The 23,767-nt window shown below is 27.1% G+C and overlaps 1 protein-coding gene across 2 annotated transcripts in view; it reads left to right on the plus strand.

Annotated features, from left to right (window-relative positions):
• The window catches only part of LOC111627507 (cytosolic carboxypeptidase 1-like), a 49,942-nt gene that overhangs the window by 10,591 nt on the left and 15,584 nt on the right, over positions 1–23,767 (plus strand). For both annotated transcript variants that reach the window (XR_002757020.1, XM_023371093.1), the window contains exons 4-13: positions 1,710–1,779; positions 1,850–1,990; positions 2,062–2,193; positions 7,191–7,319; positions 8,120–8,275; positions 8,345–8,578; positions 12,866–12,939; positions 13,464–13,571; positions 20,326–20,813; positions 22,685–22,825. Coding sequence is in view for 1 of the 2 variants with exons in the window: in XM_023371093.1 (XP_023226861.1) it covers positions 1,710–1,779; positions 1,850–1,990; positions 2,062–2,193; positions 7,191–7,319; positions 8,120–8,275; positions 8,345–8,578; positions 12,866–12,939; positions 13,464–13,571; positions 20,326–20,813; positions 22,685–22,825 (1,673 nt within the window). In the remaining variant the exon portion in view is untranslated. The remainder of the gene's footprint in view (positions 1–1,709; positions 1,780–1,849; positions 1,991–2,061; positions 2,194–7,190; positions 7,320–8,119; positions 8,276–8,344; positions 8,579–12,865; positions 12,940–13,463; positions 13,572–20,325; positions 20,814–22,684; positions 22,826–23,767) is intronic.

A 23,767-nucleotide genomic window follows, 5' to 3' on the forward strand; every position in this document is an offset into this window, starting at 1 on the left:
CTTTTTGTTTCTTTTACTCCTTTATGTTCTAAGAGTCTTACTAAGTGTTGCTACTTTACAATCAATAAGCATTATTATTATTATGTTGGTTTAGTGGGTTATACTCGGTTCACACCGGTGGCTGTGTACTATGCCGGACCAGAGTCAAGGCATAGCAACCAAAACAAAACTAAAATTAAATAAATGTGTCAGTGTCTGTATTCAGGAATTTCCTAACTATTATTATTATTATTATTATTATTACTATATTTGGCAACTGTATAATCTCACAATGTAATAAACTGAAAACTGATGTTAAACTGTTTGGTCTGATTGCAATTTTGGTATATGTTGTCTCATCACACATTTGATTTGAATTACCCAAGAATATAATTTTTAAATGTTCTGGTTGAGTACATATACTTTGGCTTAACTCTTTAAACATGAAATTGGCTTTATCTGTTCAAAATGAAATTGGCCAATGGAAAAGTTGTTTGGTTTTGCTATACAAGTTTCCCTTGTAGCCTGAGAGGTAAAAACAATTTAGTATGTAGCTACATAGTAGAAGTAAGTTTTCAGAACTTAGAGTGTCTTGAACTATTGAGATCAAGACTCTACTGTATTAATTAGTTACTTTATTTATTTAATAAGTAAATTAGTAAAAATAGCAAAAATAAATGAGCAGTTATTTATTGTGACATCATCACAATGCCAAGCTGCAATTTTTTATATTTTTAAATTATTTAATTTAAAATATATACTCTTCATTTCAAATTAGTACTGTAGTGTCTTGCTCCTGTACATCATACTTTTCTGTTAGCAATGGAGTCATGCCTGACCTCTTTTCAGGAGAAATTTTTGAATTTAAATAATATGACTTTAGGTTTGCATCAGAAGTTTGCATATAGTTAATCTGGGTCTCCTGCCCCATATCTGGTCTTGAATTTCATTTATCTAACACTGTTCTTGAGATTAAGGATAGACAGTGGACATTTATAGGTCTACAATTTTTTCAAATTGCAGCCCAATAAATAAATCAGTTATGGAAAAACTCAGCTTTTCCTCAAAAATAAAATTAAAAAATTCTTAAAAATAAAATTGACATTTGAACTTCCATGGGATACAGATTTGTAGGCTAAAATATAACTATGGCATTACCCACTCTTGTGAATAAATTTGTGCTAGGATGTATAAATCAAATAACTGAAATTTTTTTTTTTTCTTGAAACTGCTTAGGAGGGAGGTTTATTATTATTATTATGTTGGGTTCAGTGGGTAATACTCGGTTAAACCGGTGGCTGTTGTTATTATTATTATTATTATTATGTACAGGTCAATTTCATATAAACTTATAAACACAAAATGTTTAAAAATCAGGTGGTCGTTTGGTTGCCTTTCCTTGTAATATATTATTTATTTATGTTTATAAATAACTTAAGCCAATAAATATAATTTTACAAGAATTTTATATTTAAATATAAATTTGAAACTAAAATTAATTCAGCTCATGTAATCATAGAAATTAAGAAAGAAAATTAAAAAAGAAAAGAGTATAGAATTGGAAATCAAAAGGATTTCTTAATATCTTTTATTACTTCTGTTTGTTATAGGAAATGATGTCTTTTAATCTGTGTTTGTGGTTTTTTTCCTAAATTTACTTACATTAAATAGAACTGTTTTCATATAAATTTAAATATATTAATTTTCTTTAAATATTAAATTTATTCCAGAATGTTGAAGATGTGAAAGTTGTTAATAATGTTTGTCTGATTTTAAAAGAATTGCTAACATCCAAAAATGGTAAAATTTAAAAATGATCATTTATGATTTATAATATAATTAAAATATAAAAACTTTTATTACTTTATAGCTTTTCAAGAAAGATATCATACAATTCTATCACTTAATGGGATTCATGTTCTTTTGCGTGTACTTGTAAATAGTAGTTCACATTCTTCTGATGATGCTATGGCCTCACTTTATAATATTTTATCAAAATTAGGAAATCAAGGTACAATTATTGTAATATCATTATTTACAGTCATTGATATTAAATTATTAAACTGTATTTAAATTTTATAGATAGAAAATTTGCAGTAAAAGCTCGTCTAATGGGAACATTACCTGTTGTCATAAGTCATGCTAAATTTTATATTCATAAACCAAAAGTTTTGCAACCAATTCTTCGGTTTTGTCAATGTGTTCTTAATAATAGTAAGTATTTCATTAAAATACTTTAAAAATTTTATAATTATTTTAATCACATAATATGTTTATTTTAGAAATTAAAGTTACATTTATAGTTAGATCATAAACAAAATGTACTGATTATAAATTATTCATTTATATAACATACCCACAGTAATACAATGCAGTAATGTAATTAAAATTAATTTTATATATTTATTCAATATGATGTGATTCATGAATTAAGAATATCTTATCTGTTAGACTTTTATAAGGTTAAAAACAATGTATTTGACATTATTAGAAATTTTATATTTTACTAAAGCAACTCTAATAAAATTATTAAGAATTCAGAGGAAAAAATTAACAAAGTTTTAAACTGACAATATCTTTAAAATCTTATCATAATAACTTTACTTGTGTACAATATAAAATAACATTAATGAAGCATATTCTTAATAACAGTCATTTTAAGTTAACTAAAATAATTAGCAGACAGCTATGGTATATTTTATAACTATCTCTTTGAACAAGAATTAATTGCAATTAATTTTTCAATTTTCTGGTTTTAAAAATTTAAAGTTTATAAGAATATCTTAATTGTTCTACAGTAAAGAATAATTTCAAATAGTATTAAGAGATATTGTTTCAAACTATTTTATTTTACTTTTTGTGAAAAATTAATTTTCTTACAATTATTTATTAATTTTGAAGGCATTTTTACAAATTTTTACAGGGAAAATATCTAGACTATATTGTTTCATACAGATTATATAATGAATATATTCATTATGAGTAAAAAGTGTAAATTAAAAATAAATTGTATAAGAAAACAATAAAAAATTTCTTAATATAAATTTCTAAAAATTCTGAATATATTCAAATATGTTTTTATTGTTCTAATAATCAAAATAAGATTTATTTACCAAAAATGTTTGAACAAACATGGTATATATCCTATAATATTGAGCAAACAGGAACAGTATCATTAAAATTACAAATTTTTTTATTTATCTGTGCAACTAATTTTTTAAATATAAAATCAAATATTTGTTCATAACTTTTACTGCATATTATTTTGTCATTATCTTTATAATAATAAAATTAAGATTAATAGATGATTTTTTATTTTATTTAATGGTACAATGGAAACCCTGTATGTACAGGCTTATTACAACAGAAAAAAACATTACAATCATCAGTATCAATTCTAGTACAAAGTACATTATTATTAACAGTACAGCGCATAATAATTAGCCTGTTAAAAGAAAAAAAGGAGTAATACAATAATAAACAAAACTGACAACAATAATAATTATATCCACAAAAGAAATAAAAATACACGCAAAAATGGCAGTGAATAGTCAATGCAAACAAAAATTCTATAAAATAATATAGGAAAAAAATTAAATTAGTAATTATAATACACCAAAAGTGCTGACCATAAATGCTGCCAACTGTCAAGCACTAAATCATCCACTAATATACTATATTCACACCTCCAGGTGGTTAAACTTCTGAAAAAAATAATATCTTAGACTAAACAAATTAGATTCCTTTAGCCATTTATCTTAATAATAAAACTATAAATACAATGATATTTATTATAATCTTGTAACAATTGCTTATATGATTGAACCGATAAATAATCTTCACCAAAACACTGTCTGACCGATGTCAGAGCCTTAAATTCAGTTACTACATGAAAAGCATCAAAATTAACATGAGTGCAAAAGAATTCAAATACTCAACCTACAATCTGTATCAAACCACGAAAAATTGGAAGTTCCAACCAGCCTTTGGCACCAGTCTGAAAATGAGGATTTAATTAAATCAATCCAATTTAATCCAAGAACTTAAACATTAATACTGACTGACTGAATTGTATACAATAGTTCACTATATTTATGATTTACCATCTCACTATTTTCTTCCCTCCAAAATAATTCTCTCTCTATTACCCATGGACCTTTTAAATGATTCTCTAATTTTCTTTTTAGATTTTCAATCTAAAACCACGCTAATTGGAAAATGATTACTATGTACTTTATCTAATACAGAAAAACTTGTTACAATAGATTGTGGCTGTCAGCCATATTGTAATTTGTATATAGTTCACAATTCTTAATTTTATTTCTATTCTACTTTCTTTCTATTGTCTTCGAGAATTTTCAATGTCGACCATTACTACTTGAGGGGGGAGGCTTACCCCTTCTCAGAACCAAGGGTGAAACAAAGGAGTAAGGTATTAGTGCTTCTCCAAATTTGGGGAAATAAACGAAAGAAAATATAGCCTGAGACAAGAAGAAAAGAGAGAGGAGAACACTTTTTGGCTGGACCTCAAAAGGAACAGATGTACAGAGTAGTGAGTGAAGCTCGAAAAGAGAGAAGTGGGAAGAAGACGGCAGATATAAGAGAGGACTGTCGAGGTTAGAGAAGAAGAAGCACGAGGGACTAAGGAAAACCAAAAGAATCGGAGAACCTCGAGAACGAATTGCTGAATCAGTAAAGAAGAATAAAAGATCATGTTTGTGAAAGGGCACCTCGCGAAGATATTGATCAATCAACATGGACCCAAGTACTCTCTATCTATCTCTTTATACTTTCTACACTTTCCTAAGTCTAATCGTTTCCCTGTTATATTAGTTTTAAGTTAGACATAAGATTAGTTCTTAAGTCTGTTACCAAGGTTTTGTGTTACATGTGCATATATTATATACTTGTACGAGAATAGGAGGTGACCTATTTCCCTGTGAGGTTAATAGGGTAAAGAAACCCATTAAGTTGGGATCTTTGTAACAAAACAAGAAAAAAGAACCATGTTCGGAGAGCATTAAAGGAATATTCAGTCATACACGTTTTTGTTCCTGTGTTCCTATTTGTAACATTTATTCGTGGACTTACAAATCTCGTTACGAACAACCACAAGATAACTGAGTTAACTTAACCAAGGCTAAATCAATTACAGAACATCCTATTTCACCCACATAAATGTAATAACCTTTAAACACGGATGATCCTCTACCATTTAAAATTATATATTCCGCATCTTCATAAAATTCCAACACCAATCTTTCATATCTTTCACGATTATTTATCACTGTATCTTGTGATAGCCTCGACATCCAATCCTGATCAAGATCCTCATTACAATCATAAATCCATTCTTGTAGCTTAACACCAATGCGAGTGTTAAAATCACCAATTAAAAAATCTATCTTATAACAGCAAACCAACCTAATTACCTCTGTCCAAATAGTATTCCATAGAGCAGGACTTATATACATAAAACAAAAAGAAATTACTAAATGCCCTATTGTTAATTCCACAATAATCCAATGCCTGTCTTTTTCCAAAATATTCACTTTCAAAGAATTGGCTATCAATAACATCCAGCCACCAATAAAATGACTTCTGTCAGTCTCTCAATAACCTGCTTCCTGGAAAACAGAAAAGTTATCCATGTTATGAAATTCAGGAATAGCAGTCCTATCATCCCACCACGTCTCCATTAAGAAAATTATATCAAAAGTATGCAAAAAATTCCAAAAAGAATTACTGTATTTTCCGGTGTATAAGACGACTTTTTAACCCAGGAAAATCATCTCAAAAGTCAGGGGTCGTCTTATACTCCGGGTGTCGACATATATGGCGAGTATATCCCAAACTCTATATTTTAACTGTAAAAGTCGGGAGTCATCTTATATGCCAGAAAGTACGGTAGATTTATTTACAATAATACCTTCACAATTCCATGAAAGTACTGACGTACCTACTCCCAGTCAAGTTGAAATTTGCTCTTCCATTTTCTTAGAAATAATAATATATTTATAAATTTTGTTATCAACTTTTACTGCATTTGTATTATTTAAATAAGTAATTGAAGCTCCCATCCTCTTTTTTTCTCTAGCAAAGTTATTAATTATTTTCCTCTAGTTAGAGGAGGAAGGTCATCCAATATAAATATCCTAGTTTCCTTTAATTTAAATGCTGCTTTTTTAGTTTTACATTTATCACCATAATCCAAAAAACTACAATAAATCAACCTAGTTCTATCATTCTGTTGTTGACCTAATCTATAGCACTGCTCTAAACTAACGTGATTAACACTTAATTTATTTCGAAAAACTCTAATACTACATCTCTAAGCTGCAAGTTACCATTTTCCGACTCAGGTAATCCAGAAACACGCAAATCACTCCTGACTTAATGTAAACTCAGCCAATTTATTCTCCAATAGAACCTTGCCTGTATTGTATGCAAATTTTTTCTTTAAATCCTCAAGTCTAGTTTCTAAATTAACAATAGCTTTGTCCAAATTTTCTTCCCAGGTGAAAATTCTATTGATTTTACAATCATTCCTACCAATTTAGTATTTTGCTTTAAATTTAGTTGAATTAATAATGATATCCCATCCTTAATATCAAGTTCTCCCTGAAGTAACTCCAAAATCCTTGTCTCCTCCAATGGGTCAGAGTAATAAATCTTAGATCTACTATTCGACTGACTGACTGGTGAATAGGCCTTCCTTTTAGACATGACAAATAATACCAATAATCTTACTTGAAAAAAATTATTAATTATAATACGTCTAAAAGTGCTGACCGTAAATACTACCCTTAATAGATGATTTATTCTCATTCATTCATTAGTTTTGTTATACAAAAATTATAATGAATTATAAAAATTATACAAATACAAATATTCCAATACAAGTAAATCATTATAAGAAGCTGAATAGTACAACATAACTAGTTTATTATTAATTTTTAAATATCTTGTCAAACTATTCTTATTTATTGTTTTTTTGTAAGTCAGTACAAGAATAATTTATAGGCCAAAATCAAACAAAATTGGAAATAAAAGTAGATGATATTTAAAAAAATTTTTTTAAAGTTTTAAAAAATTTGTATGAATATTTGTAGTTAACATCTTGCCTCAGTTAATAATCTATAAATCAGTTTTCTATGCCAATAGTCAGTTTTAATTTTAAACTTAACTCTATTATTTCTACTTTTTTACAGATATGAATGCAACAGTTTTGGGAAAAGAAGGTTTAGTTTCAATTTTATTATCATTAATTGATTATAAACAGAAGAATTCTTTGATTTTATCAAGTGCATTAGATATTATGGCTGCAGCAACTCGCTCTAGTAAGTTTTTATAGTTGAAAGTAGTTAAATAGCAAAGTTTTAATTTTATTAAAGCTATTATAATATAATGTAATGATTCCAGATCAAAATTAATAAATCTGTCTTGACATTATTCATAATTTTATATATTTCATAAGTATTTTTAAATGGCATATGTTAATTGTAATATTTTTTTTATATTTTAAAAGAAATCATATAACTTTTTATATTTATTTTAATTCATATTTTTAAATATTATTTTTATTCATTTTAATAATAATGAGAATAATGCCCTATTAACACTTGGTCATAAATACAAAACTACAGAAAACAAATTTTAAAAGGCAAACTATTTACAGACAATACTTGTAGGAAATGTTACATCATGGTTTGATGTTTCATTACTATTATTATTTAAATTGGAAAACTATTTTCAAATTCTAAATCATGGTAAAATATAAAGTGCTAAAATTATTGAATTTGGAACATTTTATTTAAAATTACTTTTTTACTGCATAATTAAATTTGTTCCAGGTTTTAAGTATCTTAATCTGGTTCTGTATTATTGTCATAACATTATGTAGAATTAAAATTAGAATTTAATATGATTTGTTAGTCTTATTTATTCAATGGCTGCTGATAATCAATGAAATATTTTAATACTACTAACTTTTTAAATATTTTGGAATTTTGTTCATAATTTTAATTTGATATATATTTTTTTGTGACAATATTTTATATATTAGATTTTAGAATTAACATATTTGATTTATATAAAAGTATTATTCAAGAAATTTTCAAATAATTTCATAATTTTACAGAGTTAATTGTTCTTCAGATAATTCAGCTAAATGGTTTAGGACATTTAGTACAAATGCTTGAACCATCTATTTGGTCTCGATTAAAATTAAAAGGTCCTAAGTTAGTGAAAGTTTTCCGGTGTGTTCTTCAGGTTCTTGTTCGTCTTTCTTATACTAGTAAGTAAATGTTAAATAATAACAACTCAATTAATTGATGTTCTTAATATTTTATTTATTTTTAATAAGAGAATGGAAGAGAAGCATTAATTGAAGTACAGGTTGCACCTTGTCTACTACAGTGGTGTCAAACATTGCCAGTTGTAGGAGAAAACTGGGATAAACTTGCAACACTAGCAAGCTTAATTATCCAAAGATGCCTTCCACCTTTAGTTTTACCTGTTGCTTCATTTTTAAGTCCTGTATACTTTTCAATTCCAGAAGATAATGAATATGTTGAATGTGAGAGTTCAATTTGTCCAGGTAGTTAGTTTTAAAAATTATAAATATTATTAACTTTTGAATATTATTTTTATTTTAACTATATTTGTACAAATTTTAATTAATTATAATTGTATAAATTATTAAAAGTTAAATTATTCATTTCCTATGGACCCTGGAAATGACTACATAAATTAAAAATACACAATAAATAGAGAAATATATGTTTCAATGCTTAAGCTTGTTTTCATCGCGGAGCAGCACATTACAGAAAATTTCTTTACTCATCTAGGTACTGAAAAATTATTATAAAAAATATATTGAAACATTTTTACATGTTTTTTAGCATGTTTAATGCATGTTTAGCATGCATTATATAACATATATAGTCGATCCCCCTATAACGTGGTAGATACGTTCCGTGTTATGTGATTTCCGTGTTGTACGAGTCACTTAAATACATGAGCCAATCACAGCCCGACACATGTGCAGTTTAGGGACTATGGCTGTTTGAAAGATTTTCTTCCATAAAATTAATCGATTCTAGACTAATTTCACTCAACATTTCCAAAACACGTATAATTTTTTGGGAATAATCCATATAAACTATGCTATAAACAAAAAATTGTAGGATTACTTACCGAGTGTGCACCGTTCGATGACGCCATTGCTTAAGCTTGTTTTCATCACGGAGCAGCACACCAATAAGTTATTTTTCTGTGAAAAATTCATTGAACTTTGGAGACATCATTAATAGAAATAATTTTTATGACCGTTGAATAAGAAATGTTTTTTCACAAGAAATGTATAAAATTACAGTACTGTATTAGACTTACAGTACCTAATTTAGGCCTATATACTGTACAGACGATAGTAAACTCAACTTACCCACCTAAACTCTCTGTAGCATGTAAGTAGTTCAGCTGCTCGTCCACTATTGGTCCAGATTCGACCAATCCTGTCGCGACACGAGTCGGCGATGACGTTTTACCGCATTTTACAAGTCTCTTTTAGTGTCTTTATATGAATATGGTTGCAATTTTTTTGCCGCGATATACGAATCCGCATTATAGGGGGGGTCTACTGTAGTAATAAAGACAAATGATTCTGTTTTGTGAATTATAACATGTGTTATATCACATCTGAATATAAAATTATTCAATGTTGCATATAAAAATTTGTAAACTTTGTAAACTGGTTTAGAGATTATTATTGATAGTAATTATATTCCCTATATTGAAATAAGCGAAAATGAAAGACAGAAAGGACATATAAAAGAGCCAGGTGAAAAGATAGGAAAATATAGATGAAATGTATACATTATAGAAGGAGAGAGAATGCATATGTATCTCAGTCATAGAAAATACTTAGAAAATAAGTACTATATCAGCAGAGTTAGAGAGAAATTTTTCTTTGAATAGATTTTGCTATTTACCTCTCAGATAATTGTTTTCTTTGTCCAGATTGACTATATGAATGGTGAGATATTTTTCACAGATTGTATCTCCAAGAAAATTTAAATGGAGAACTTGTAAACCAAGAATTGTGTGTATAACAATGTTATCATTTTGTGTAATGGATAATAAAATTATTGATTTCTATTAACTTGTTTTTCAGTTAACGTATTGATTTGTGATATTTGTATAACTTCAATCATTTTGTCAAGAATTATTTCAAATGCAATAATTGAAATGATTGATTTGATATAAAATTATGTTTGTAATAAAAAAATGTTTTGTTATGCAAATGACAAAAAAACATTAACATATAAGTCTTTTAAAATTTGAATTGTATAAACGTTACACTGTATCTAATTTAATGGATAAATATATATAAGCATGTATATGATAAGTATACTTACATGAATATTTATCGTTTTTGAATACATGTTATGAATGCTTAAGTATCCAAATGGGATAAATGAATCTTAAGTATAAACCCTCATGTTATTAACATAAAATACTGTTTTATCTATTATTTTATACTAATTGATTTATATTTTATGTATAAGTATAATATAAAATAGATAAGTTATCCCAATTATTGAGATTAAAAACACAACAATTGATGTTGTAAATGAAACTTTTAAATATAACACCAGGAGTTTTTAGATAAAATATTTTTCTATGGTAATGTGCAAACTAATAAAAAGCAAACCTTTTGTTTATAAAAGCAAAAAGGAAATAGAAAAATAAAATTGAAATTAGAAAACAGAGAGCATAAAATAAAATAGGCAAAACACCAATATATATACTAATGTTAAGAGACATAAATGTACTTAGTTAAAAAAGATAAGGATAACTGAAATTTTATTTTTCACTACAACAATGCAAAGAGAAATTTTTTAGATTGAAATATTATTGTTCTTATTTGAGAAAACAAAATGGTACTGAAAATTTATATTGGAATTGGTTTCTGGAAAATGGTGATAGGTTGGGTATAATATATTATAATATATCAAAATTTATCTGATGCAAACAAATTGAATATACAGTTGCCCTTCTGTATCTGCAGATTTTGCATCAGCAGATTCATTCTTCTGTGAATTGAGAATATTTTTAAAATTCCAAAAAGTCAAATTTGAATTTGGTTGTATTTTAATATTTTCCATTTTTTTAAATATGTGGTATAGGTCATTAAATGGAAGCAATCTCTAAGTGTTGAAAGAAAAAAATGTTGCTGATGATGCTACTCAGACCTAATGGTTGTGTCGATACTGTATGTGTGGACTTTTTTCCTATCATTATTTCCTAAACTATACAGTAGTTTTATAACAACTATTTACATTTCATTAGATATTACAAGTAATCTAGAGATGATTTAAGATATACAAGAGGATATGTGTAGGTTATATGCAAATATTACACCATTTTATGTAAGGAATTGAGCATCTACAGTTTTCTTTATGAATATGGAGTCATGGAACCAATCCCACAGATACTGGGAAAAACTGTAATTAGTTTAAGCATTTGGTATAAAAGAACTTTTAAATAAAATAAAGAACTGACTGAATAATTTAGATAACATTTCAAAAAAAAAAAAGAAAAAAAAGAAAGAAAGCTCATTTCATGAAATTTTAAAAGTTTCTCTAAGATATCAAAGAAAGCTACAGATAATGTTATAAATTGGACTCTCAAGAAAGAATGCATGGGAATAGGGAATCAAATTTTTTTAATGCTGACCAAGTTGAAAATCAAAATATCTGTGAGATCCGAAAGGCCCTGGGTCTAAGTTAATAATTTTATTAATATGTTTAAAATATCGACAAAATATTACTTCGTTTTTGTGAAAACAATATTGTTTTAGACGTGGGAAAAACCATATAACAAATGTTATTTCCTTTCATCGAAGAGAACATCCGCTGTTTTTTCCGTATCTGGTTAAAAATCTCGCTCAGATGGGAAATGGTTACCCCTCATTCATCCCCCTTTCATCCGTTCTCACGAAAGAGTTACTGGACGATGATTGGACGAAAATTTTGAAATAAAAGGAGAGATTAGTCAGAATTCGGAGAGTTCTTCGACAGATCCGAAGCATACAAACTCCACGCAGTTTCCTCCTGATGGCCAACGCCCATAACGGAGTCCGATAGACGAAGTCCAAGTCTACACTTAGAAGAAGTGATATTTTTATATTTTGTGCACGAATTGATCTCCCGCATGAAAGTAATATGAGCCCTATCTACAAGGTGTCCTCTACCTACAGAAACGAAGACGACGACAACTAACAGGTCGTATGTTTAGAATCATTTTGTGAGCTCTCTCTCTCGAACGCGCATTAGCATAGATTAAGTCGTAGCCTCTAGTTTGTCGCTAAATGGTTGTAATCGAAATTTTTGTATTCGTTTGTTTGAGATTTATTAAATTTACTCTTGTTTTATTTTATAAGAATGTCTCCTCAATTTATTCCGAATCAGATCGCAAACGCGTGTTAATCCGCGTATAATAAGTTTGATTAACTGGTGTCAAGGAATCCTGACGTAGATCCGAATCTCGCGATTTGGATCATTATTAAAAGCCCTCCTATAAGAACTTTTAGGATCGGATCTCTCGATCTGAAACCTGGAGAACTAGTTTTACCAACTGGGTGTCGAATAAGTGGTACAAACAAATCCTCCCCGGATTAGAGTACCCCCGGCTGATCTCACATATCTAACAAAAAGTCATTCCTCAAAAATTTTTTTTAATAATTATGTTTATTCAAAATAATAATTTTAAGTTTTTTATAGACATATATTTGATTATTGTAAATCTAATAATTAAATGTTTTTATATTTTTCATAAATATTCATTTTATAGTATTATGGGTTTAAATATTGAAATGTTTTAGATAAAGAAGTATACAGTGGGATGACGTTTGATATATCTCCTTGTAATTCAGATCCAGATTCAGATTCAGATGATGTAAGAAGTTTTTAAATTTTTTGATATTTTAAATTATTTACTCTTTGTAAAATTTTTTAAAATTAAAGAAAATTTTAAAGATTAACACTTCATCATTTAATATTCCAATATTGATCATATAGTGATCATTTCTATATAACTTATATGTCATTTTTAAAAAATCTGAGTAAGTGTTCGTAGTTATTGATATTTTTAACTTTCTTTATAAATGTAACTTCAATTTTGTGAGTTAGTATTTTTTTTTCTTCTGTCACCATTTTAAATTGATTAAAAGATCTGAAAATAAAATTACATAATTAACAACACTAATTCATAGAACAAACCTTAGAAATTAAGCTTTTATATGTCATTTTCAATATATTTTTAACATGTATACATACAAAGTTGTTATAGTTTAAAATTGTTCAAGGACTTTATTATAAATAGCTTGTATATTAAAATAGAAGTTATTTAAAATATGCCAATATTGATTATATTTCATTTTTATAACATATATACATATATTATCTTCCTTTCTTCTTCAGAGTGAAGATTCCTTTCCAAGTGAAAATAGTTCTAAAACATTTGAAACAGAAGACATGGAATTTTATAAAAAGTTTTTTCCAGAATTAGAATCTACAACAACTTTAGTTGTAAGTGAAATGAATTATATACAATTAAATTGATTTAAGTATTTCAATAATGAATTAAATATTCATTAAATTTTCCATTAGTATTTTTCTTTTGTTTTAATTACATCCTTGGCTAGTTAGAAAACTGGCATTTAGAAATTTTCACTTCTTTTTCAATTTGATTTGACTATCTTTTAGAATATAACAAACTATCTTCTTTTAATGATATAGCTAATAATCTGCTGTTATTTGGATTATTTTTGTATCCTTTCTTAAACATTGATTAAAATCATTTTGTTCTACTCCAAAAGAATTGTCAGATATGGTGAATTTGTTAAATAATTTTTAAAATGTTCTGACTGTATCTAAACAGAATAATAATTAAAAAAATACTCTTTTTGTAGGAACCATGCCATTTAATTAATTTATTTTAAATTGTTCAATAACTGCATTGCAATTTTACTAAACAGATGCTAGACTTTCACAAACTTTTTTTTTATTTAACCTTCTTATGGACACCCTTGAGATACAGAATTCAAGTAAAATGCATTTTGGATATTTTACAAAATAACTCTTTTTCAGTTGTCTTTTTAACTCACTGATGCCCATTTAAAAGGTAGCATCTCAACTATATCTCTATGTACAATATGTTGAAATGACCAAATACAGATTTAATATGTTACATCACTTTTTCTTATACAACATTTTCTGGTGTTACCTGTACATCAGACTAAATTCAGACTTTCCCATATTGAAAAAGATGAGAAATTTTGGATTTATATAACCTTGTGCCTTTCATCATAGGATAGCTTATACAATTATAAACTTGATCTAATACATTGATTAACAGAAATAAAATTGAAGTTGTCATTAGCATCGCTTGAGACATTATTTCATTTTTATTAGCATGGGGAAACTAATAAATGATCATTTTGACATCCAAAAACACAAAATTCTTTACAATGATGACAGTTGTACAGTTTTTTCTGAAAAATTATTTAAGAAATGCACCAATTTTTTGAAAAAAGATTAACTACTTTAGAATTTTTTACTTTATTATTATTACTATTATTATTTTATGTGACCATATTCTTAAGAAGTTTTAAAATACAGTGGTACCTTGGTATATGTCTGCTTTAGAATACGTCCTGTTTGGACGAAACAAATTTTGCTCGGTATATGACTTAATTCAATTATACGCGCCATCTATGAACAATTAGCACTGTCGGTGTACTAGGCCAGACTAGACATCTGCGGTGCCATGGTTTATAACTTTGTTAAATTTCTTCTGATTTTAATTTGTAAGTAAAATTTTATTATTTTTATTAATCATGAATTGCAAAAAGGCAAATGAAAAGCAACAGAAAATTAAAAAATGACTAGAATCACAATGGAACTGAAAAAAGAGATTATTGAGAAATATAAAGGTGGCATGCATGTTCGAGATTTAACTGTTGCGTACTGTATTCTGAGAATGATGATATCGCCAGTCGTAAAAAATAAAGACATTATTAAATCTGCTAACGTTGCGAAAGGGGTTAAATCAATTTCTAAACAGAGATCGAAGACATTAGATTATGTTGAGAAATTGCTTTTGCTTTGGATAACTGAAAAACAGTGTGCTGGCAACAGCGTATCAGAACTGACATTAAAAATCACTTAAAATGTGCGAAACATAAGGCAAACCTAGTAGCAACAGAAGCAATTATAAAGCTAAAAAGATACATGCTGATCTCATAAAAAATATCAAGCAGGAACTACCCAGGAAAGTGAGGTGTTTAAAGCCAGCCATTTTTTTTACATGAGAACAGATTAATTATTTTTACATTACTTCTTATGAGAAAGGATGGTTTGTTATACGTCCTATTTGGTATAAGTCCAAACATCAGGAACAGATTAAGGTCATATATCGAGGTTCCACTGTATATTTAACATTAATATTTTTTATTTTATAATAAAAATATGAAAAATAAAAGAAAAATAATGTTTGTAAAATGATGTTAAAATGTATATTTTGCTATTTAATTGAAACAATTCAGAAAAAGATTTTAAATGCCATTTATTAATTTGCAATTTTCCATCTGGGGAATGCGTGAATATTTCATTTTAATTCAAGCTAACACAAAATCTTACCCATTAGTGTCCAAAAGACTTTTCAAATAAAAAGGGATTTTTTTTTTTGGTTCTTTAAAGCTCTGCTTCAGTTTTGGTTTTTTGCAAAAATCAAAACTGATTCCATAATTGTGAATAACTTGTTCTTATTGCAAGCACATAACTGTATAAGTAGGCAGTGATGTAATGAGTTACTGATTAGAAACAAAGTAAATAACATTCCAATTTTACTTTTAAAACACAAGATTTCACATTTTGGCAAATTTTGCCAATTAATGTCTATGCACAATCAAGATGCTACTTTATCTTTCGTGTCTGTTATCATATTATTATTTTTTTATACTGCAAATTTTTCTGGGACTCTTTAATGTTCCCTGAGCCTTGTGATCTGACATATTCTGCACCTCTACAGTTCTATAATTTAAAATAGCATTTTTAATTATCAAAGATCTCTTCAGGAATTAGGTTTTATGAGACATGATTTACTGTATTTACTCGCATATAAGACAATCTCTCATATAGGATAAGGTGTGATTTTAAAGATCAAAGTAAAGATAATTAGATTTATTAATATAATTCTAATTTTATTTTGTTTAATCACAAATAAAATATCAAATGCCTGTAAATACACAAATTGTCCTGCAAAAATTACTAGCATCATAAACTTTAAGGAAAAATCTTGTAAAATCAACAACATAATTTGTTCGTGTAAAGCTGGACAATCGGGAAACTTTTTTGCCAATTCTTAACAGTTGAATCCACTCTCCATTGATTACACTTATGAGTTTTTTTGATTTCTGATTTTCGAATAATCATCTGTTTTCACATGGGAATGGATTAAAACTTATATTGGATTCCTGTGTGACTTTGGAATTTCAATCTGAAATTCAATTTAAAAGCTTTGCTTTTCCTATTGCTATTCATCTTTACTCCTAACAATACACAAGAATGATTCAAACAACCTAGATAAAATACTTTTGTTTTTAAAAACCAGAGAATGAGCATCTGGTAAAAAATGCAAATACACTGTTCACAAAAATTATTGCAAAAAATGTAAAGAATCCTTTTGCTTGTGCATATAAGAAGACCTAGGTTTTTGAAGCTGTGAAAAATTAATAAAAACCTCATCTTATATGCAAGTAAATGTAGTATTTTCTATCTAATATAAGACACTGTCAGTTTATGAACTAGTAAAAAAGTTACAGGAAAATTTGTTTTACCTGACTTTCTCAATAAATTTTCCAGTAAATGTTTATTATAATATAAACTGACAAGTAAGAGCTTTATATTATTTAGAAAACAAAATTATACTTATACTTAGTTTTTGGCACTCAGCCATTTTAAAGTTAGGTTACTACTGAAATAGGTTATATTCTAGTAGATAAAATACTGTATATAACAGCAATGTGTAATTAACAAAATAAAAACTAGTAAATAGCATAAATTCCTTAGTTTGTACACAAAAAAATAGAAGAAAATTTAGCAATTAAAAACTGATTTTAAATATTGATTGAAATTGAGAAAAGTATTTGATATGTGAAACCATAGAAGAAAATGGAGAAAAATGTATGAAATTCCAAATAACAATTTGAAAAAATTTTTAGAAAGAAATTCTGATATCATTGTGTATAATGGATAGCTGAAAAAAACAGAATTATAAAGATTGGAAGGACAATAAAGAGTGATACAGGAAAAGTCCAATCAGAAACACTAAATCTTATTTTAAAAACGTGAAACAAGAATAAGTTTAAGAAATAAAAAGTATTGAATACACTGAGCTTAGTAAGACAATAAAGAAGAGCCAGAGGATCAAACTAAATCCCAAATATAATATACAGCAATATCAATTGTCATTTGTAAATTTTAACACAGCTGTATTAATTATGCAGTATTATGAATTTTAGAGAAAAGTCTGTAATACTCTTAATAATCTAACATTGATTAAAATTTTTTTTAAATATTTTAACACACTTGGAATCTCTCACACTTACTATTTACACTCTGTTTGGGGGCAGATGTTAATGAATTGCAAAAAAAAAAAATGAAGTACAAAAGATGATAAATAATTTCAATTTAAATGGTATTATTTATTATTTTTTTATTTTAATAATTTTGATTATGTAACAAAACAATTTCTGATTCTTTTCCACAGTTCATTAATATTTTATAAAGTTCAGGAAATTTATTAAGAGATGAATTTAATAAATATTTACTTTTTTACATGGATTATACAGGATTTGTTAATGAATCAAAAATAATAGCTTTTTATTTTTTTCAAAGTCACATAGATTTATGATTGTGGATTAATAACAGGATAAACTATTTTAATTTAATAAAATATTTTATTTTTAATTTTAATTATTCAGCAATTATAAAAGTTATATAACTCTTAATTAGAAAAAATAACTCATTAAAATGTTGAAGAAGCAATAGCATATTTGCATAGTAAGTCATATGCTATTTTATTTTGTCAATATGCTGTACTGTAAGGGATGTGAGGGTCAGGGAATTTCTACAGAGTTGGTCAGTGAAAGTCATGGAATTTAAATTGAAAATTTGAGTAGGAACTCTGTATTTATTTTTGCATATAGTTACCACCAAGATTTAAGCATTTATCATATTGTGACACTGATTTTTGGATTCCTGTAGACATCTGTTACTGGTTCATTTAGGCATTTAGTGCAGCTTCTTTCAACCTATCACTATTAAAGTATCCAATAAACCTTTTCATTTTAGGAAACAAGTGAGTCACTGGGGGGGGCTGACTCAACATTGTATATTAGATGCTCAAAAACTTTCTAGTAGAAATTTTTGAAGTAGAACTTAAGTTGTTAGCAGAATATGAGGATACATTATTGTGCACCCACCACTTGATGATTATGTTATGCTATTTGCTTTGGATTGCATGTCAGAACGGTTTCAGTGTTTTACAGTATATTTTAAACTTGTTGTCATCTTTGGTATAAAGCAGGATTGGTCAAACCTTCTCACAATAGGAGCCATACACTGCCTGTCAGGAATACATCAGAGTGACATCCTCTATTGAAATGCCTGTTGGAGAGCTGCATCCTCTGTTTATATTATATAGTTATCACAGTTACTTTACTTTGTTTACCTAATAAAGTACCAGGAAAATACAGTAGAGCGTCGATTATCCGAAAGTCAATTATCCGAAACAATTCCAGTCGACAAATTTAAATTTTCGCCAGTGCTGTGGCACTGCAATCTTTGGCTATGTCTTGGGCTACTCAAATATTTTACGTTTTTGATACTAAATTAATTTCTGAAGTATAATTTTTTATTGTTTTTATATTTTTCAATATATTTATTTTGTTTGTACAAATTTAAAAAATAATTTTTAATGATACAATAGTCTTGTTAGGCTTAACATCGACGAAAATTCAACGCAAAGCGACACACAACGGAGAAAAATTTCAACATGGGATAGGTTAATATATTTTTTCGTACATAATCGGTTATCCAAAATATCAATTTTCCGAACAACCTCAGTCCCCAATTGATTTGGATAATCGACGCTCTACTGTAATCATTTAACTCCTTTGACTTTATGAATATGCCCTAAGCTTCCAGTTGCGTATTTGAGGTTAAGTTGTGAGTTTCATTTACAATTTCTGTTTATATTACACTATGTAATAGTCAGAAAACTTACAAAATATATAAGTAGTATGGACCAAGTTCATTTAAAAAAAATCGCATAAGTTTATGGGATCCACAGTAAGGTTTAGAAGAACTGCATGCAGCTCATGAGCCACAATTTGACTACTGTGGGCATAAAGTAATGAATAGGAGGCCTAAATGTTCTTTATTTTCTGGCTTCATCATAGACACCTACTGGAGGCAGGTGTCTATGATGAAGGAATCCAAAATCCAGTGTTGTGCTAGGACAAATGCTTAAATTTTGTGATGACTATGTAGAAAAATAAATAAAATTTTGTAGTGAGTAATCAATTAATTAATTATTACTTTATTATTTTTTTATTGCAAAATGTTTTTTATTTTCTGGACAACCCTCTTAGAAACAAGTGACAGGCATTAGAGGACAAAAATGAACTGATGTTTGATAAGTATGCATAAATTCAAAGGCCAATAAACTATAAATTATTTTTACGGTTTATTAATTTATAATAAAAACAAAGTTAGAAATTAATGTTTCACTGTATAACATAGTTTATTTAAGTTCTTTAAAGTTTTTATAATTGAGAGCTATAATTATTATTCTTTGTTACAATTTTTATTTTAAATTTCAATTTTTGAAAACATTTAAAGTAAAACAATTTTTAAAATCTTTATTAGTGTTATTCAAATAAAATAAAATTGAATGCTTTTGATATTGTAGTTTTTTGATAAGCTTAGTATTTCATCTAATTTAAGTTGTAGTACCTTAAAAAAAGGAATATTAAATTAAATACTTTGTTTTAACTTTAATTAAGAAAAACTTAATGTAGTATTGGAAAACAGTACATTCAATAAACTATATAAATAAATTTTTACTAATGATAAATTAATTTTTTTTAATCACTTTAAATGAAAATAATTATATTAATGTTGGAATTTTTATATTTATAAAAATGTTTTACAGATTATATTTTGATTGTATTATTTATAAATACTTATATAAATATTTGAATTATTTTTTTGCTAGGAAAAAAATGCAGTTTCACCGTGTGAAGAACACTTAAAAAAATTTATTCTTGATTTACCTTCTTCTGTTTGTTATGCACAGAAAAATGGTACTCATAATGAAATTTTTCCAACTAAAACATTATTTGCAAGTAAGTCTGAAATGGATATATCTAGTATTGAATTATGCAGACAGTTAAATCCATCAACTTCATTTCCACAAATGGATTTTTTGGAAAAATGCAATGATAAATCTTTATCAAATGAGAAATATCCTACATTAAACTCAGAGTATGCAATACAGATTCAGAGTACTTCTAATGCACGTCCTATGCCTGACAAGAAAATCAAGCCTGATTCCAGTATGAGTATTTCTGAAGTATATCAAAAGATGGCTGAACAGACAAATTCTGTATATCCTTTTGTAAAGTTGGCTTATCCAGATCTTGTTGGTGGTATAGGTTGTGATGATATTGAACCATTGCATCAAAAACATCCAGGATTATACAGGTATAAAATTTTGCTATTATGATGCTTTTGTAATAAGAATTGATAATTCTTTACTTTTTTATGAAAGTTATAATTAATTCATTGATTGTGATATACTTTTCAAATTAAAAATTTGACATTCACCTGAGTTCAAGAATTACTCAGAAGATGATTTAATTTTCAGATATTTTATTTAAATGCATTTCAGATCAGAATTCTTTCTATTCCTCTTCAGTAGAAGTACAATCTGCGACAGAGGTTACTGTGATTGATTGATTTCGAAGGGTCCAAAATATTGGTGTAGGCTCTGTTGCAGATTGTACTATTATTGAAGAGGCATCAGTGAGAATTCCAATCTGAAATGCATTTAAATAAAGTATCTGAGAATTAAATTCTCATCTTAGTAATTCTTGAACTCAGGTGATTGTCAGATTTGAAGGACATAACATTTTGGTTTATTAATCCAAAAAGCCCATTTTAAGAATGTTATAAAAGTGAATGACTATACTGGCAAATATTGATATTTTTAGTTACATTTTAAACATTTTAAATTGGATAATAAAAATTTCATTGGCTAACAAATTTTAAATTATTAATAATGATTAAAATTATTTTTACTTGTTATAAAAATAATTTTAATCATTATCAAAATATACAGATACAATATATATTTGTACATATTTTCTCTTTCTTAAAGTGCATTGTACTTGTATGATTGAGAATCTTAACCTGTGATGTCAAGCAGTTTCTATTTAGCATTGCTGTACGTGAAAGATTGCTATTTGCTGTTGATTTTCACACACAATTATGCTGCACTTAATCAATAAATCAGAACATCACATTTTCTGATTTACTGGTAATTTAATTGAAATTAGTTTCAGTTAGTACTTTTAATTGCAGTTTCTCCTTGCATTTTGATAAACAAATTTGTCATCAACAACTCAAATATAACAATATTTAAATATTTATAATATTTTATAAAATTTTAATATTTATAATACAATATTTAAAACCTTGTTATTTCAATAGCAGATAATTCAAAGTATCATGTAATTTGAAGTCTAGACTCTGGCCAAGAGTCTACATTTATTTTATTTATGGATTTTACATTTATTTTAGTTCTGATAATTCAAAATACATGTCCAATGAAATTCAAAGTCATTATCTGATCCAGTGATCTGCAAAAATATCATTTAATTTGAAATCTTCCATCATATTACATATTTATAAGAAAGTTTCCATACCCAAGTGGCACTTTCAGTTTTACCAATTACTATACTTATAGCTTTAGCCATTAGTACATCTTGTTTTCATTAGATCACATCATTTTCATAATCTTGAACTCAAGAAGGAGAATTCTTCTTAAAACTAGACATTGGTCATTAGACGAAATTTGTGGTTAATTCTTATAAAAGCACTAAGCTTCTTTTATATATTATTTTCAGGTTTTCTTTTGAATGTAATTGTTTTCATTAAGTACTGTACATGCCAACTAATGATTTTTTCAAAATAGCTTAAATTGCTAAGTAATAACTCATAAAAGATAATAATTTATATTATCATTCATATTTTATAATAATAAAATGAATATAAATAGGAAGTGGAGTAGATATCAAATTCTTTATCCAGCTTATCTGTATCCATCTGTTTTCTAATCTATAAGTAAATATCATAATTTCAATATATTGAGAGAATCGGATATGTATCCGATTCTCTCTATATATTGAAATTATGTAGCTTGTTCCGTTCTTTCAAAATATAAATTATTTAGAGAGAATTAAAAAATTGGAACCTGAAGAATAAATATAGATATATTTAATTAATTGTTCACCCAATTGGAAATATTTATATATTAATAAATTAATGGAAAATTTTCATTTTTATAAATTTAGGTTAAAAGTTCTGAATCACGCTGGAAACAGATTATTGGAACATATGGTAGTTCAACGAACTGTATATGAGGTTGATGATATCATAAAAATATCTGAAGACAATAAATATGGATTATTTATTTCAAATGATGATGAAGAAAAGTAAGTTGAATTATTTTGAAATAATATAATTTATTTTTTGTTTCATGTTTCATATAGAAGANTAATTTAATTTTATATTAAAAATTATAAAATTAAATTGTTTTCTTTTAAGAGTGAAATATATATTTTGATCAAATTCTTTTGGAGTCTAAATTTCCATTTTCAAAATAATTCGGTGGACTTTAAACAATTATTACAATGTATTTTTTTTTACTTGCCTATTTTATTTAAAAACTAAATTGTTCAGAATGAGTTAATATTTGCAAAATTTAGCATTAATTAAACAGATTTGTTTTCAAATTTCAAATACATCATTAAAAAATTTTAAACTATTTCTTACAAATACTAAGTGAAATAATTACATAAATGGCATGGTTTGCAAAGTACTGTCTTTTTTTTTAATTACCATTATTTCTTATCTTAAAAAAATTTTCAATTTAATTAATAGTAAATCTTTCATAGTTTATATTTGAGCTATATTATCAAATACAATGTCCAACAATTAAATGATGAGACGTATTCTGTACTGATCAATACACAAATGTTATGTATCAAGAAATGCATGCATTTTATAGTATGTCACAATCTGCAGTATGGTGTAGTATCTCAAGCTTACCAGGATATGCTGAAGTGTGAAAGGGGAATGTGATGAAGATTTTACAATTTCAGACAAAACAAAACCAGGTTTATTAAAATATATATGTACAGGCTTGGACTACAGCTAGTTTCTTTAGCTTATACAGTCGACCCCCCTATAACATGCGTTCCTATAATGACAATTCCTATAACGTAGCGAAAAAATTGTAGCAACATACATATAAAGGAGCTCCTAAAACAACGTTGCTGACTTGTTTCGCGACAAGATTGATAGAATCTGGACCAATAGTGGATGAGCAGCCGAACTACTTTCCTCTGCCCTGCGCCACGCTACGGAGAGGCTAA

The sequence above is a fragment of the Centruroides sculpturatus genome, unplaced genomic scaffold (genome assembly GCF_000671375.1).
Source record: "Centruroides sculpturatus isolate CEXI.00-Female unplaced genomic scaffold, Cexi_2.0 scaffold354, whole genome shotgun sequence".
In the NCBI taxonomy this organism is placed as follows: domain Eukaryota; kingdom Metazoa; phylum Arthropoda; class Arachnida; order Scorpiones; family Buthidae; genus Centruroides; species Centruroides sculpturatus.